Source organism: Silurus aristotelis, assembly GCF_946808225.1.
Source record: "Silurus aristotelis genome assembly, chromosome: 2".
NCBI classification, from domain to species: domain Eukaryota; kingdom Metazoa; phylum Chordata; class Actinopteri; order Siluriformes; family Siluridae; genus Silurus; species Silurus aristotelis.
The window spans coordinates 14,376,273-14,389,669 of NC_139575.1; the positions used below are offsets into that span (position 1 = coordinate 14,376,273).

The 13,397-nt window shown below is 35.0% G+C and overlaps 1 protein-coding gene across 2 annotated transcripts in view; it reads right to left on the reverse strand.

Moving 5' to 3' along the window:
* LOC310741811 (uncharacterized protein) overlaps positions 1-13,397 on the reverse strand; it is a 144,637-nt gene that overhangs the window by 106,701 nt on the left and 24,539 nt on the right. For both annotated transcript variants that reach the window (XM_083570091.1, XM_083570092.1), the window contains exons 2-3: positions 11,109-11,230; positions 6,226-6,273 (exon numbers count right to left, since the gene is read on the reverse strand). In XM_083570091.1, coding sequence (XP_083426217.1) covers positions 6,226-6,273; positions 11,109-11,230 — 170 coding nt within the window. The remainder of the gene's footprint in view (positions 1-6,225; positions 6,274-11,108; positions 11,231-13,397) is intronic.

Sequence of the window (13,397 nt, forward strand, 5' to 3'; positions counted from 1 at the left end):
TAATATAATATATTTTAGTTATTATAGTATATTATATTATATGCATTATTAGTTATTATAAAAATAATTAACTTTTAATGAAGGATATATATATTTATATATATATATATATATATATATATATATATATATATATATATATATATATATATATACACACACACAATAAAAAAAAAATGTAAATATACCAAACAAACAAACAAAGAACATTTCAGTCACACATCAGTTTTAATCTACATTGCTGTTTTTCTATAATTTAAATAAAAAAAAACAGTTTTAAGTAATGAAAAGCATCCAAAAAGTCCGTTTTGGGAAAAAAAACACATGCATGAATGAGTTAATGTAGTATTTCAGAAAACAGCTGCACAGTAGATCTCTAGTGCTACAGTAGATTGTACATGATTTTCACCTTCTAATGTTAAATGTAGCTAGGGACCATGTGCAATGATGGGGCCAATATTACTGAATTTAATCCAGTACACATCAAATGTTCCCTTATTTGGGTTGAGTTTTATGCCAAAAGGTTACTATTTTCATTCTCACTTACTCACACCTAACAACGGCTCTGCAGAGCAAATGGAATATTAGGTCAGATGATGTGGTATGTGTATTATGAGTTAGAAAGCGGCTCTTGCACAAGCAGAGGCATATTGTGAAGTTTTTTTTGTAACTGGGCTATATTATGTGTGAAATCACACATTTTTTGTAACACAGCCAATTGTCAAAGTAGGGTGGCAACCGAGGTTAATGAAGAGGAGGAGGTAGTCAACATCTTCCAAACTGTCGACCTGCCCTGTGTGTGTGTGTGTGTGTGTGTGTGTGTGTGTGTGTGTGTGTGTGTGTGTGTGTGTGTGTGTGTGTGTGTGTGTCACAGCAGTAGATAAGGCAGTGAAAGCATTTAGTTGTGGCTCTAACAACGTTTTTAATGTTAACTGGATGGCCTAGCACATGTAACGCGTAGACCTTGCTCATAAGACCACTTGTCCTCTCACTGTTTTTTTGTGATATATTATTTAGACATTATGTTATTTACACATTACTATAAGATATTAAATATAAATTCATTTGAAATCCATTACTGTATTATTTGGTAAGATAGAGGAAAAAATGCTTCTTAAATAGGCTATTGTTTAATAAAAAAAAAATAATTTTCAAGAGCCATTTATTTATCATTAGTAACCACTTTATCCTGGTGTCATGATGGATCTAAAAGAAAGCATCTTTAATAATCTGCCTTTTTTTTACATAATTGACTAGCAATGATAATATTATTGAAGAAAACAAGATGAGAAATCGATTCATTTCAATGTTTGCACAGGCTAAAAGCAAATGCAGATTATTTTAAAGCCTGCTGCTGTTATCTATGACTTCTAAAGGAAATTAGCTTGTTAACTAGAATGCTCAGTAATTGTTATTCTTGCTACATACCTTTCAGTTAAACAAATTAGATTTCAGCCTCTGGAAAAACTTTGATAGTTTGATAGTTTACCACTACAAAAGCATGTCCTGGATCTGATACTAGTTAAGAAGTTGTGAAATAATGCGTGTAAAAATCCAGTGCTGTGTATGTAGTGATGAACAATATCACATGAACAAGAATTTGGTTACATTTAATGAAAGCTGTGATATGGCTAAATTCAAATGTATGGTAATTATTATTATTATTATTATTATTATTATTATTATTATTATTATTATTGTGTTTTATACAACAATTCTGTAAAAAGAAAGGAATATTGTATAAGTAACTATGCTATTTTAAACTATGAAGTGGAATTGTACACTGTGAACAAAGACAAGTAAAGTGATACACACAATGAAACAGTTATAGTGCGGGTATTCTAAATACTCTTGGAATGCCTCTCAACTAATCAAATTAGCGGGCCAGAACTAAGTGCTGTATAAACTGGCAATATACTACACTCCTATTAGATGTTATTTCAGTGCTTGACATCTTCACATCCATATATCACCATATAAGTAGGTTTAATTTTCATTTCTATTATTTTTTCTTGCTTTTATGTTACAGTGTAACAACAGCAAACAAAAGCTGTTGCTGTATTTTGACACTTTCTATTCTATTCTATTCTATTCTATTCTATTCTATTCTATTTTTTCTCTTTCTTTCTTTCTTTCTTTCTTTCTTTCTTTCTTTCTTTCTTTCTTTCTTTCTTTCTTTCTTTCTTTGTTTTTTGTTTAATTTTTGCAGTTAACGGTGACAGCCTATATTTTGATGAAAAACAATGGCGCTGTTATTATTTTATATATATATTATTAAATATTTGTATACCTGTATGGAAAGCCCAGAAAAACAACTTAAGCAGGCGCACAACCAGTTTAAATATTAACATAAGTTTTGGACTTTAGCTCACCAACTCTATATACAGCCCAAAATGATTATTCGTGCTGTATATAGGGTAGGATTTTGATTCACATCAAATTGTCCAGATAAATAAACCACTAGGATCAACAAAAGGAGATCTTGAGGCACAAAAAAAAAAAAACTAAATCAGAGCACAAAATGATAATCCAAAGATTGGAATTGAAAGTTCCCTAAAATGTCCCGAAACTCAAAAAACATTTTGGAGACATGGATACAAAAGATGATTATGGTGGTCATTGGGGTTGGGGGTGTGTCCCTTAAAAAAAAAAAAAAAAAAAGAATGAAAAAAATCAGTGAATGATACTACTGATTGAAGACTGACTCTGTGTGTGTGTGTGTGTGTGTGTGTGTGTGTGTGTGTGTGTGTGTGTGTGTGTGTGTGTGTGTGTGTGTGTGTGTGTGTGTGTGTGTTCACTCAAGAGTAAGGTGAAGGGAAGAGTGCTGCTCACTTTGCTCGAAATTGTTTTGCACGCTCAGTGTCCCCGGCCTGCCTCGCTCAGCTGCCCCAAAGGCTCTGCGAGGCAACAAAAGCTGAAAATGACTCCCATTTAAAGGGTATTGGGTTGCATTACCCTGGTCAGGTGGGAGAGTCTGCAAGCCATTATGGAGGGTTGTGGAGGCCACTTGGTGCTGCAAGGCGCAAAATAAGACAAAAATGAAAAAAAAAAAAAAAAAAAAAAACAGCGACAGAGAGGAAGGGCAATAAAGACAGAGAGATTCCCATGATCAGTCATGCTGGTGATATTACCGTTTTATGGCTCTTGAAATATGAGAAGACATATCTTAATATTTAGATATATCATTTAGCTGAGCCAAGTTTTACACACAAAAAACAACACAATAGGAACTCTAATGTCCCAGGGCAACAGGGCCTAAATGGAGTCATTATTTGTTTTGGCACGATAATCATCAGATGGCAGCTAATGCACACTAACGTTAAGTGGGCACATAATCTATTGCAAAATCTATACTGAAGTGTAGTCAGGCCAGACAAGACAGAGACCCATGGTCTTCTAAATGCTATTTTCTACATTATATAATGCTCCTAATGTTAGGGTTAGGTCTTCTTTTTCATCTTAAAAATAAAAATAAACATGTGGCATGTTAAAATGAGCTAGTAGTCAAAGTAGTCTCTATGTCACTCAATAAAGATAATAGCCATAGGGATGAGAGATTGTAAAGGACATATGGGCTATAATGAAATAAAGCTTATTTTTTATTTTGTTCCAATAGACATAGAAGCCAGATGAAGGAGTTAAGAGCTGGCAGGTGCATTAAATGGCATGTTTTTATATATATAAAAAAAAAAAATTATTTTGTCCGTCTTTTAAATTAATGTGTATTGTTAAATGTAAAGTGTTTGATTATTTTTAAAGAGCATGTATAAAATAAGATATACCTTTATTTAAAAATATGTTCCCATTATTGCACAATGGGAACATTTCTGTGGTACAGCAGCAAAGAAAAGAAATGTGCAAATATTTAAAATGTAGAGACATAATGCAAGTATATACATCACAGTATATAAATACAAAAAAACAAAGAGACCACCAATAAAATAGTTATACATATACTGTATGTTGCCATTTATATACTGGTGTGTTTTTTCTCGGAGTTAATGTTTTGTGGTTTTTATTGCTTTATTCACTGGATTCCAGTTGAGGTGGTTACAGGTCCAATCTAAAGTGATGGGTTTCCCCAGGCCTTGATCCACTATATGTGATGTGTGTCTCCCTGTTCTCTATGAACTACTGTGTGTATGTTGTTATTATTGATTGTGAAGAGTTTGGATGATTAATGTAAAAATGGAGCATCTTGTGCAATATACTGTGTATAAAATATGTATACACAATTAGTGTGTTCAGTATCCTGACTTAAAGCGTTTTTGTTCTTATAAGACATTTTGTATTGTTTTTCAACTTAGGTGCATGACTTGATCTGTTTATCAGTTCTGAAAAAGTACCTCAAAACGAAACTTGAAACTTTGGAATCTTTAAACACATTCAAATGAAGTAAAAAAGTTTAATAATTCAAAGGGTCTTTGACTCACATAGTTTTGAGGAGAAAATTAGGAAAAAATAACAGAACAACTTTTACAAAAGCAAGTTGAAACACAACAAAACGGTTAATCCTTAAGCATTTCATCCTCTATGTCAGTTGACATAAAAGAAAACCTTCTTCCTGTGATAACTCATACATTTCATTTTAATGTAGTCACTAGTGTTTACCACCTTTCTCAGAGTTCAGCTGAAACGTTAGTATGAATACACACCTAAAATCATAACATGGGCAAGCAGAAAAGTAGGACGCTGCGCCCCAAACATGTGCCGTACCACAGTGCTGACCTCCTGTGTGTCCCGACATCAACATCTGTCATTTTCCACAAATGAGTTCCTGCAGTGCCGCGTGATACATCCTCATGGAATTAGCATCATGGAGGTATTGGGGGACTGAGTGCTAAATTTCAGCTCACACACTGAATATGCATTGGGAAATTACATCCCTAACCTTCCGCGCCAAATATTATGATCATTTATTTCTCCCACCCCCCCCTACTGTGAGTGTCCTGGAACATTATTAGCAGATAATCCTAAGGCATATAAAACGCATAACCAACATGGCCGCTGTTAGACTTAGACTCTTAACCGGAGTCGGGGAGAGAGAGCTGATTGCTCATTAGTTCTATTAGTGGGCTGAATCGTCGGGTTTCGCTCTGTTCCAGAAAACAATGTCCTATTGATGATTTACATATTCTTTGCTGTACAGGATTTGTGACAGTGGCCTTGTCCTTCAATGCAACTGGCAGAGTTAAGAACATTTTGGCTCTGGCAAATTCTAATTAATTTCTTTGTCTTTTCTATACATTTAACTGCATTGAACTTGCTGACTATAAGATGAATGAAGGTGCCCATGCATGAATGAATGCAAAGACATTGACAAATACATTTCCAGCATATAAAATGTGGCCTAAAATACTGGCCTAATAAATAAATAAAATCATTCAAGGTTTGTTGTTTAAGGAAAAACAAATAAACAATGAAGTGTGTTGTATATTTTCTTAGTCCTAAGCTTATACTAAAAGCAGTTGGAATTCTAATTGCATTTTATTTTATTGTAAAAAAAAAAAAAGGTTTGTTTTTATGTTTATGGTTACATTTCATATTGTGAAACATTATATTCCATTACCACATATGATACAAACAATTGTAAACAGCTGGTGTTTCACCAGCTGCTCGCTTTCCTACTTTTAAAATAAATATGACAAAAAAAAGTGCAACTTGTCATTTTTACAAAACAAAAATAACTAAAAACTCTTTAGTAGCAGAAAGACTTTAATTCAGTACTGTTCAATTCAAAGCAGTTGTACTGAAGTAAATAGATTACTGTCGTTTCTGCCCTATTGAGTGAGCCATTGCAGACAGTAGCAAAGAAAGACTTCCTGAGATGGCATGAGGAAGAAACCTTGAGAAAAAAACTGACTCAGAAAGGAACTCATCCCCATCTATGTGACAACAAATGACCATAAGGAAAGACGTATTGGCTGACACATAGGACTACTTGTAAAAATGTTCAATAAAGTCAATGATTCAATGTTTTTCTCTGGCAAATATCAACCTTATTCATGGTTATTGTATTCTTAGATTTTGTGAAGTAACAATTAACTACTCAAAAAGCTGTTACTATAGCAACAATAGCATTTTAAAAACAAGTGTAATTCATATAAAGTTGTGATTTGAATTATTTCCAGGACTCCTTTCAAAGCTGCTTTTATAGAATAATAAACATTATCTGCCCAATCAGATTTTCAGAAATCAAGTGCATTGTGTGTATATTGGCCTTACCTCTGCATTACAAATGCGACACCTCAGCTGCTCCTCTCGCTTCAGTCCCTAAAATAAAAGTACAGTAAACTGAAATGCATGTAGCACAGTATTAAATGCTTACAGACTCTTTTACCTAGACTTATCTAGCTAACGTTTACATTTCTGTGATCGTGCACTAGCGGAAAAATGTATGCATAATTTAGGAGGAAAGATATATAGTGTACTTTATGCACTATGTGTAATTTAATTACCTAAATAATTAAGGACCTCATAGTATAAAAGCTACTCATTAGCAATTAGCCAGATTTATCCTTCTAAACGTTAGACGTGGTAATGGAAAGACGTGCAGAGAGAGTGACTGAGAGAAAGAGAGAGATGGTTAAATCTAGAGCTTATATGCCTGACATGCGGGAGCTCATTTTGATAGATGTTAATGGCATATAATTATGGAACAGTGCTATTAAGCGATGTGATTTTATAAGGGGCCCATTGCCCCCTGGCGCACTGGCCTGATTGCTGAGAGTGTTTGGCTAATGAATGGAAATGCATGTGTGTTTGCAATGCTGAGAATTATCAAGCCACAAGAGAGCGAGAGAGAGATATGACATCTAAACCCGTCCACTTAGGATTACTCTCAGCACACAGAGTCCACTTAACCGCACACATTCTTCATACGCCCACCAAGGCACGGCTGCATTCGTCACAAACGCAACACACACGCCTCGAGCACTGAATACACTGTTTAGTTTGATCACAAGAGCTTCTTGTATGAGAATAGACAAATAAAAAAAAACATTGTATGATTCTTTTTCAACAAATGAAATACAAAAGCATGATGTTCTGAACCCTGTAATTAAGCGACATTAAAATAAACCTCTCCAGAATTTCCATCCTCCTGTTTATTTACAGAGAGGAAATAAAAGACTTAGACTTTGAGAACACAAATTTATAATGTATTATGTTACTCCAAAATCTCTAAATGCAATATGCAGCATGCAGGGAGCTTAAGGAACTGTGGTTAAGCTCCTTTTACTGAATCCAGCATATAAAACCGTTTTATACTTGCGAGCAGGTCTTTGAAAAATCCTAAACATCATTTAGCCAAGGCCACTTCTCAGAAGCCAGCGCCGGGCGCGGGCTAAATTTAGGCAGTTGTTAGCATTTTACAGACTGTGCTGCATCTGGCCAACCATAATCATATCCACTATTTTTCCCTTGTCATTTGCTCCATAACTCTGAGGTCTATTTCATATGGATTGAATTACATATTTTGAAAAGAGTATTATTTTTCACGTAAGATCACTTCCATTAACTGCGGCAGACTGAAAACAGATGTCAGCCCTTTCATACAAGAATGGAAAACATATTCATATGTCGGTATATGGAGCGAATGATTGCGGTGGTTTTGACTTGAGCCTTACGCTGAGCAGTAATGGATGATATTGTTCTTGTTCTGGGGTATCTCAATTCTGTACCAACCCCTTTTGTCTCACAGGGATAAAAAATGAAAGGTTTTAGTAAAACTTAGCAGTTTAGCAGTTTTAATTTCATGTAATGCTTCAACATGAACTGCATGTGTTCGTCTCAGATTCTCTAGTAAATATGATGAATCCAACAATAATAATAATAAAAAAAACCTAATTAATTTTTTTTTCATGTATTCATTTATTTGTTTATTCGTTCATTTATTAGTTTTGTCTTAGTGAATTATAATGATTTTCAAAAAGAAAAATTGTGCCTTATTTCTACACTGAAAAGAGACCACTTACTGTTACAGAGGTAAGTTGCTTCTGCAGTGCTACAACAGCCCTACACTACGAGCCTGATCCTGATTTCAGTTGTTCTAATGCCTCCTACGTCCTTGTACTCTGTCGAGAGTCTTTCTCTGCCAGGAGCAGCCTGCTCCTAATGAGGGCCAAAGGTCACTGAGCTGTGTGCCTAGAGGAGGCAGGATCTCCCAGGCCCACTCAGTCACTGACTCGGGCCCTATATTTAAATCAGGCCTCTGGCGCTCGGCTGCATCTCTTAACTACTTCCTTGTTGTTAATTAGTTTTCGTGTCGCACTATTTGTCTTTGTGAGCCAGGGTGGGATTTTGGGATGGGGGGATGCTCTGGCCTAAAAAAAGATGGCAAGTGCATGCAATATTTTCTTTACTATGACAAAGACGCACAATGTATTTTTCCAAGGCTACAACAGTACAAATTCTGTAAGGATTGTTTTTTTTTTTTTATTTGGGATCATGACAAAGATTTGTAGTTACTAACCAGTCAGTAAATGTTCTTAGTGATCTGAGAAAAGGACATGGACTTTGCTTTATTGTCTCTTTTATTTTCTTCACCCAGGCTGCTTTTAAGAGTAGTATCAGTAGGTCTACATGTTCTCATTGGAAGCTTCATGGCACAAAGCACTCACGAGTCAAATGGTTATTGGATTACATGTTCTGGCTTCATAAAATGCGGTTAAGAGGCACTTTAGGTGGACGCGGCTGACCTGCTTTTCGGAGAGATATCTATCAGACGAGAAGTGACAGGTCAATCACCGAGTTCAGTTTGACTGTCGGAGGCACACAGCTCCTTCTACTTTCCTCTGCTCTTTTCTCTTCTGTCTCCACACTTCTCATTTCCTCTCCACTCTTACAGTAGTCTCTTTACTGCTCCGCTCTCCACCCCTTTCTGTTTTTTTTTATTATTATTATCTTCACTCTCATATTTATTCAATTTTCAATTACTTTTTTCCTTTACATAATTTTTAATTACACAGTGCAAGAAATGCTCCCTGAGTGATGAGTATTCAATACAAGTAACTATCCGCTATCTATTCACTTATTTATTCATATTCAGTAAATGCTTTAACTGGTCATGGTGGTTCTATAGAGTATCCCAAGAACAGGGTTTGAGAAACTCTCAGTCAGATGCCAATCCAGCACCATGCACACACATTTAAACACTTGTTCATCACTTGTAGGAAACTCCCAGCATGTTTTAGCCACATGGAAGGAAAGCAAAGAACCTACAGACCGCTTAGAGAATTTAGATACGTTTTTACATGGACATGGGGAGAATATTTAAAACTAGATCATAACCCAAACTTTGCCACACACAATTCCACCCAAATCAACGATTGTCATTTATTAGGAGTCCCAATAAGCAGAAATTATCAACAACTGAGTTGGGTTAAAGTAAAGCACGTTCCTACTTTCACTGAAACATCATACATCAAATATAAAATCATATAAATATTTAGTGGATGTACAAAAATTGACAAAATATCTCCTCCCCTTTTTTCTCTTTTCTCCCTTCCTTGCTTTTTTCCTATTCTTTTTTTCTTTCATTTTTCTCTATTGTCTCATTTAATTGAGAATTTAAAGAGTTCAGCTATAGGACAGATGACTTTTGTATCATGCCAACACTCACTATTGTTACACACACACACGAGCTGTGCAGCACTTAGACTCTCTAATGTGTCTTTCAGCTGCACACATCAAGTTTTACTCTGGCTTTGTCAAATCCAGGCAAATGGCTTAACCAAACACTGGAAAATTCATGGGGCAGATTTTAAAAGTTTATAATTATGTGTGCACAGTATAAGTGATATATAATTTCTTTTCATGCGATAATGAAAACCTATTCATTATTTAGTGAGAAGAACAAAACGATTCAGTTTTGTTCTCCCAGCATGAGCTAAGCAGGATATAAAACAAAGACAAATCCTTTGTCACTTTGGAAAAATGTGTCTTTTGATCATCATAATCTCGCTGCGGATTTGAGTGCTCTATTTTGGAATAGTTTCGGCATGATGATGAAGGAGATCCGCTGGTTTCAATTTCATGTGGAAAACAACAGACGAGTCCTCTGCGTGTATATATACGCATGTGTGTGTGTCTGTGTGAGACTGTTTTTGAAAAAAGCATGCTGGGATTTGTGGCGGTCTTCAAATCAGAGTGCCTGTGTTTATGAAACGGCAACTGCATAAACAGGATTTAGCAAGACTTTCATCAAAAGACGCAAAACCCATAAAGCAGTATTAACTGTTGGGACAAGCGATCGCTGTGTTGGCAGATTTCTGTCACAAACTAAACAACCAGGCCCAATCAAAAAGAGATTTTGCCTTCATTTTATTCTTCTTTATATACTTGCAAACTGGGAGGTCCTGTTAATTACTGCCATTACTTAACCATACTGAAGTACCATTTTTTTTTTTAGCTCTGGCCTGCACATTGCTTGTCAGATGGAGATGCATGATTTGTGCTTAAGTCACTTTTCTATTGTGGCAATAAAAAATAAAAAATAAAAAAAACGCTGCCGCTAGGAAGGAAGAACCGCTGTTACATCCATTTTCTGTAATATTTTAGAGAATGTTTGAGACAACCTCCATTAGGGATGTCTTTCTTCCCTTTTTTCATGGTTGAAATCCATTTGTTTGCACTGAGCATGGAGTTTAATTAAACAGAACTAACTACAACACCTATTGGCTGCAGTTAATCACGGCGAAGGGCTATCGATGGCCAATGTGCAGCGTTGATGAACGACACTGTGTGTATATTCATCACATGTCCTGGGGTGAGAACAGCTCCCCTACCACCTCCACCTACAGAACTTTACACAGCCTCGACTACAAGATAAAAAACAGGCATGCCACCAACTTACACACCCAACAAGCCTTTCAGAAGCCTTAATTAAAAAAGAAAAATTGCAAAGGTGAAAAGAATGTGTAGGCTAACATTCTACTTGCTATCTTTTACTTCTTATACATGCTGATTAGACCAAACTGTGCACAGAAAATGCATGGCTAAGTATTGCACTAAGACCAGGTGTGCATTTGCCTGGATATACAGCACATTTGGTCAGCACAGGTGTGCAAAATAAAAGAAAGTTGGTGTGCAAAATAAACAATGCATACCGTCCTGATCCAAGTAAGCAGGCAGCCATGGTGTGCCATGAGGTTCTTGCAGTCACAAAACCTTTTCAGTTGTTCGCTGTCCACAAGCTGGACATCTTTGCAGATGAAGCACTCAGGAGTTTCTACAATAAAAAATAAAAAAAAAGAACAGAAACTAAATAAATAAATGCAAGCAGGTGAAGAGATTTAGATACATTTCATTCCAGAACCAGAATCAGAATCGTCTTTATTGACAAGTATCATAGATTGCACGTACCAGAAATTTGTCATGGTTTGCTGGTGCTATAACAATATGAAAAACTACGAAAATAAAATAAAAAATAATAATAAAGACATTAACTATACAGTTTTTGGAGGGTATGTGAAGTGCAGCAGTGCAAATAATAATGTAAGTAAAGCAGTGCAATGATAATTTTCCAGAATAAATCCAAGATGTACGTTGCAATCAAACCTACATATGAAGACAATATGATCTCAGTAAATCTGACCATGACATAGTTTTTCAGACTGATTGACTTGTGTTATTCAGAAACTTCTGACCTCCTGTGATTGTTATACACTATATTCTGTAGAGTTTACACAAAGTGGAGCATTAATAACATTGTGAGGCATAAAAAACTTTGTGCAGGCAGAAAGGTCTCAATAATGAGAGCAACAAGCCAGTCTGCTCCGATCTGACATGCCATCAGTACAGTAACAGGACAGTACAGATTCTTTTCATACCCATGGTGAGCAGAACTGTATCTTAGAGCACAAACATTAGAGCAAATAAACTATGACTTTAGACCACATTGGTTTTACTTTAGTATTGCCCATGATGAATATAACTATGCAGATTTGTTATTTGTTTAATAATAATAATTAATGTATAATTAAAAGTTAATTAAGCTATATCTTTGTTGATAAAGGAGAAGTTGTAATGTAGCATTATTAACCTTGTTTTGCGTGCGGAATATAGTTAAAAACTTCCCTCACGAACACATTAAGTGGTGGACCGCAAGTTTGTTTAGTCTCTGTCTTGCACTCAATCTGTACCGGAAACACGATTTGTACTGCACATGTGTGAAAACCTGGAATTTGTTCTGCGCATATGCAAAATCTCTGCCCCCTCCTGTCATCACCAATGTTTTTATGACCTCTAGTGATATGGATTCTTTTGCATTTTATTTACAGCTTCAAGAGTTCCTCTTTAAAGGAGAAATTCCTGATAATTCCGTATATCAAGTGATTGAATAAATGAATGAATGAAGAAAGGAAGGAATTAATTCATTTATAAAAAAATGTATTAAATAATTAAATAAATACCATTTATCTTGTCTGGTTCTTAAATGCAGACATTTGTTGAAGTATGCTGAAATAAATAGAACAGTTAAATAGACCACATCTTTAGAAAATTAAATATTTAATGTTAAAAAAGAAAAGAAAAATACACAGACATATACACATCAGTATTACCCAAATAGGGTCTAACAAATGTATACTATTTAATTTAACATTTTCATTTATTTAATTTGATTAAATCAATTTAATTCCTGCCTATTTAATCACTTACTCAATTTATTCAATATAATAAAAAGTGTACTGTAAAGCATTTAGTTAATTTATTTTATTTTAATATATAATTTCTTATTTACACCAAGCAGGCATTTTATTTAAAATTATATAAAAAAAAAATGTAAACTGTTAATGTTAATAATAAACAATATTAATAAAAAAACAACTAGCAATTTTATGTTTTTCAATTCTTCTCTCTAACTGTACTGAAATTGAACAAACCGTGATTTAAAAACCAAGGTATATGTACCAAACCCTGAATTTTGTGTACTGTTACACCCCTAATCATTATAGTAAATCAATCAATACATTTGATTATATAAAATGTCTTCTCGGTATGCTCGAACAGAACCTCCTTTCAGCCCACTTAATACTGTTTTCCATCACTGTTTTACACTCATCTAGAAGAGGAAAAGTTTCCTTTTGGGGTCTGGATCCTCTCGAGGTTTCTTCCTCATGTCGTCTCAGGGAGGTTTTCTTCGACACTGTCGCCCCTGGCTTGCTCATTAAGGATCTAGATCTGTATTCAGACTTCTGCATAGCTGCTTCGTGACAATGCCTATTGTTAAAACCTTACGGAAATCAGATTGAATTAAATACCAGTGATTTGTATTGACTGTTTGTAACTATTTGCAGTTTACAGTTGTAAACAGTGAGACCGGCTAGAATAAGAATATACTGATCACAAAAAGCATACAACTCAACTTTCAAGCTCTTGCTACTTTTTTTCCCAAT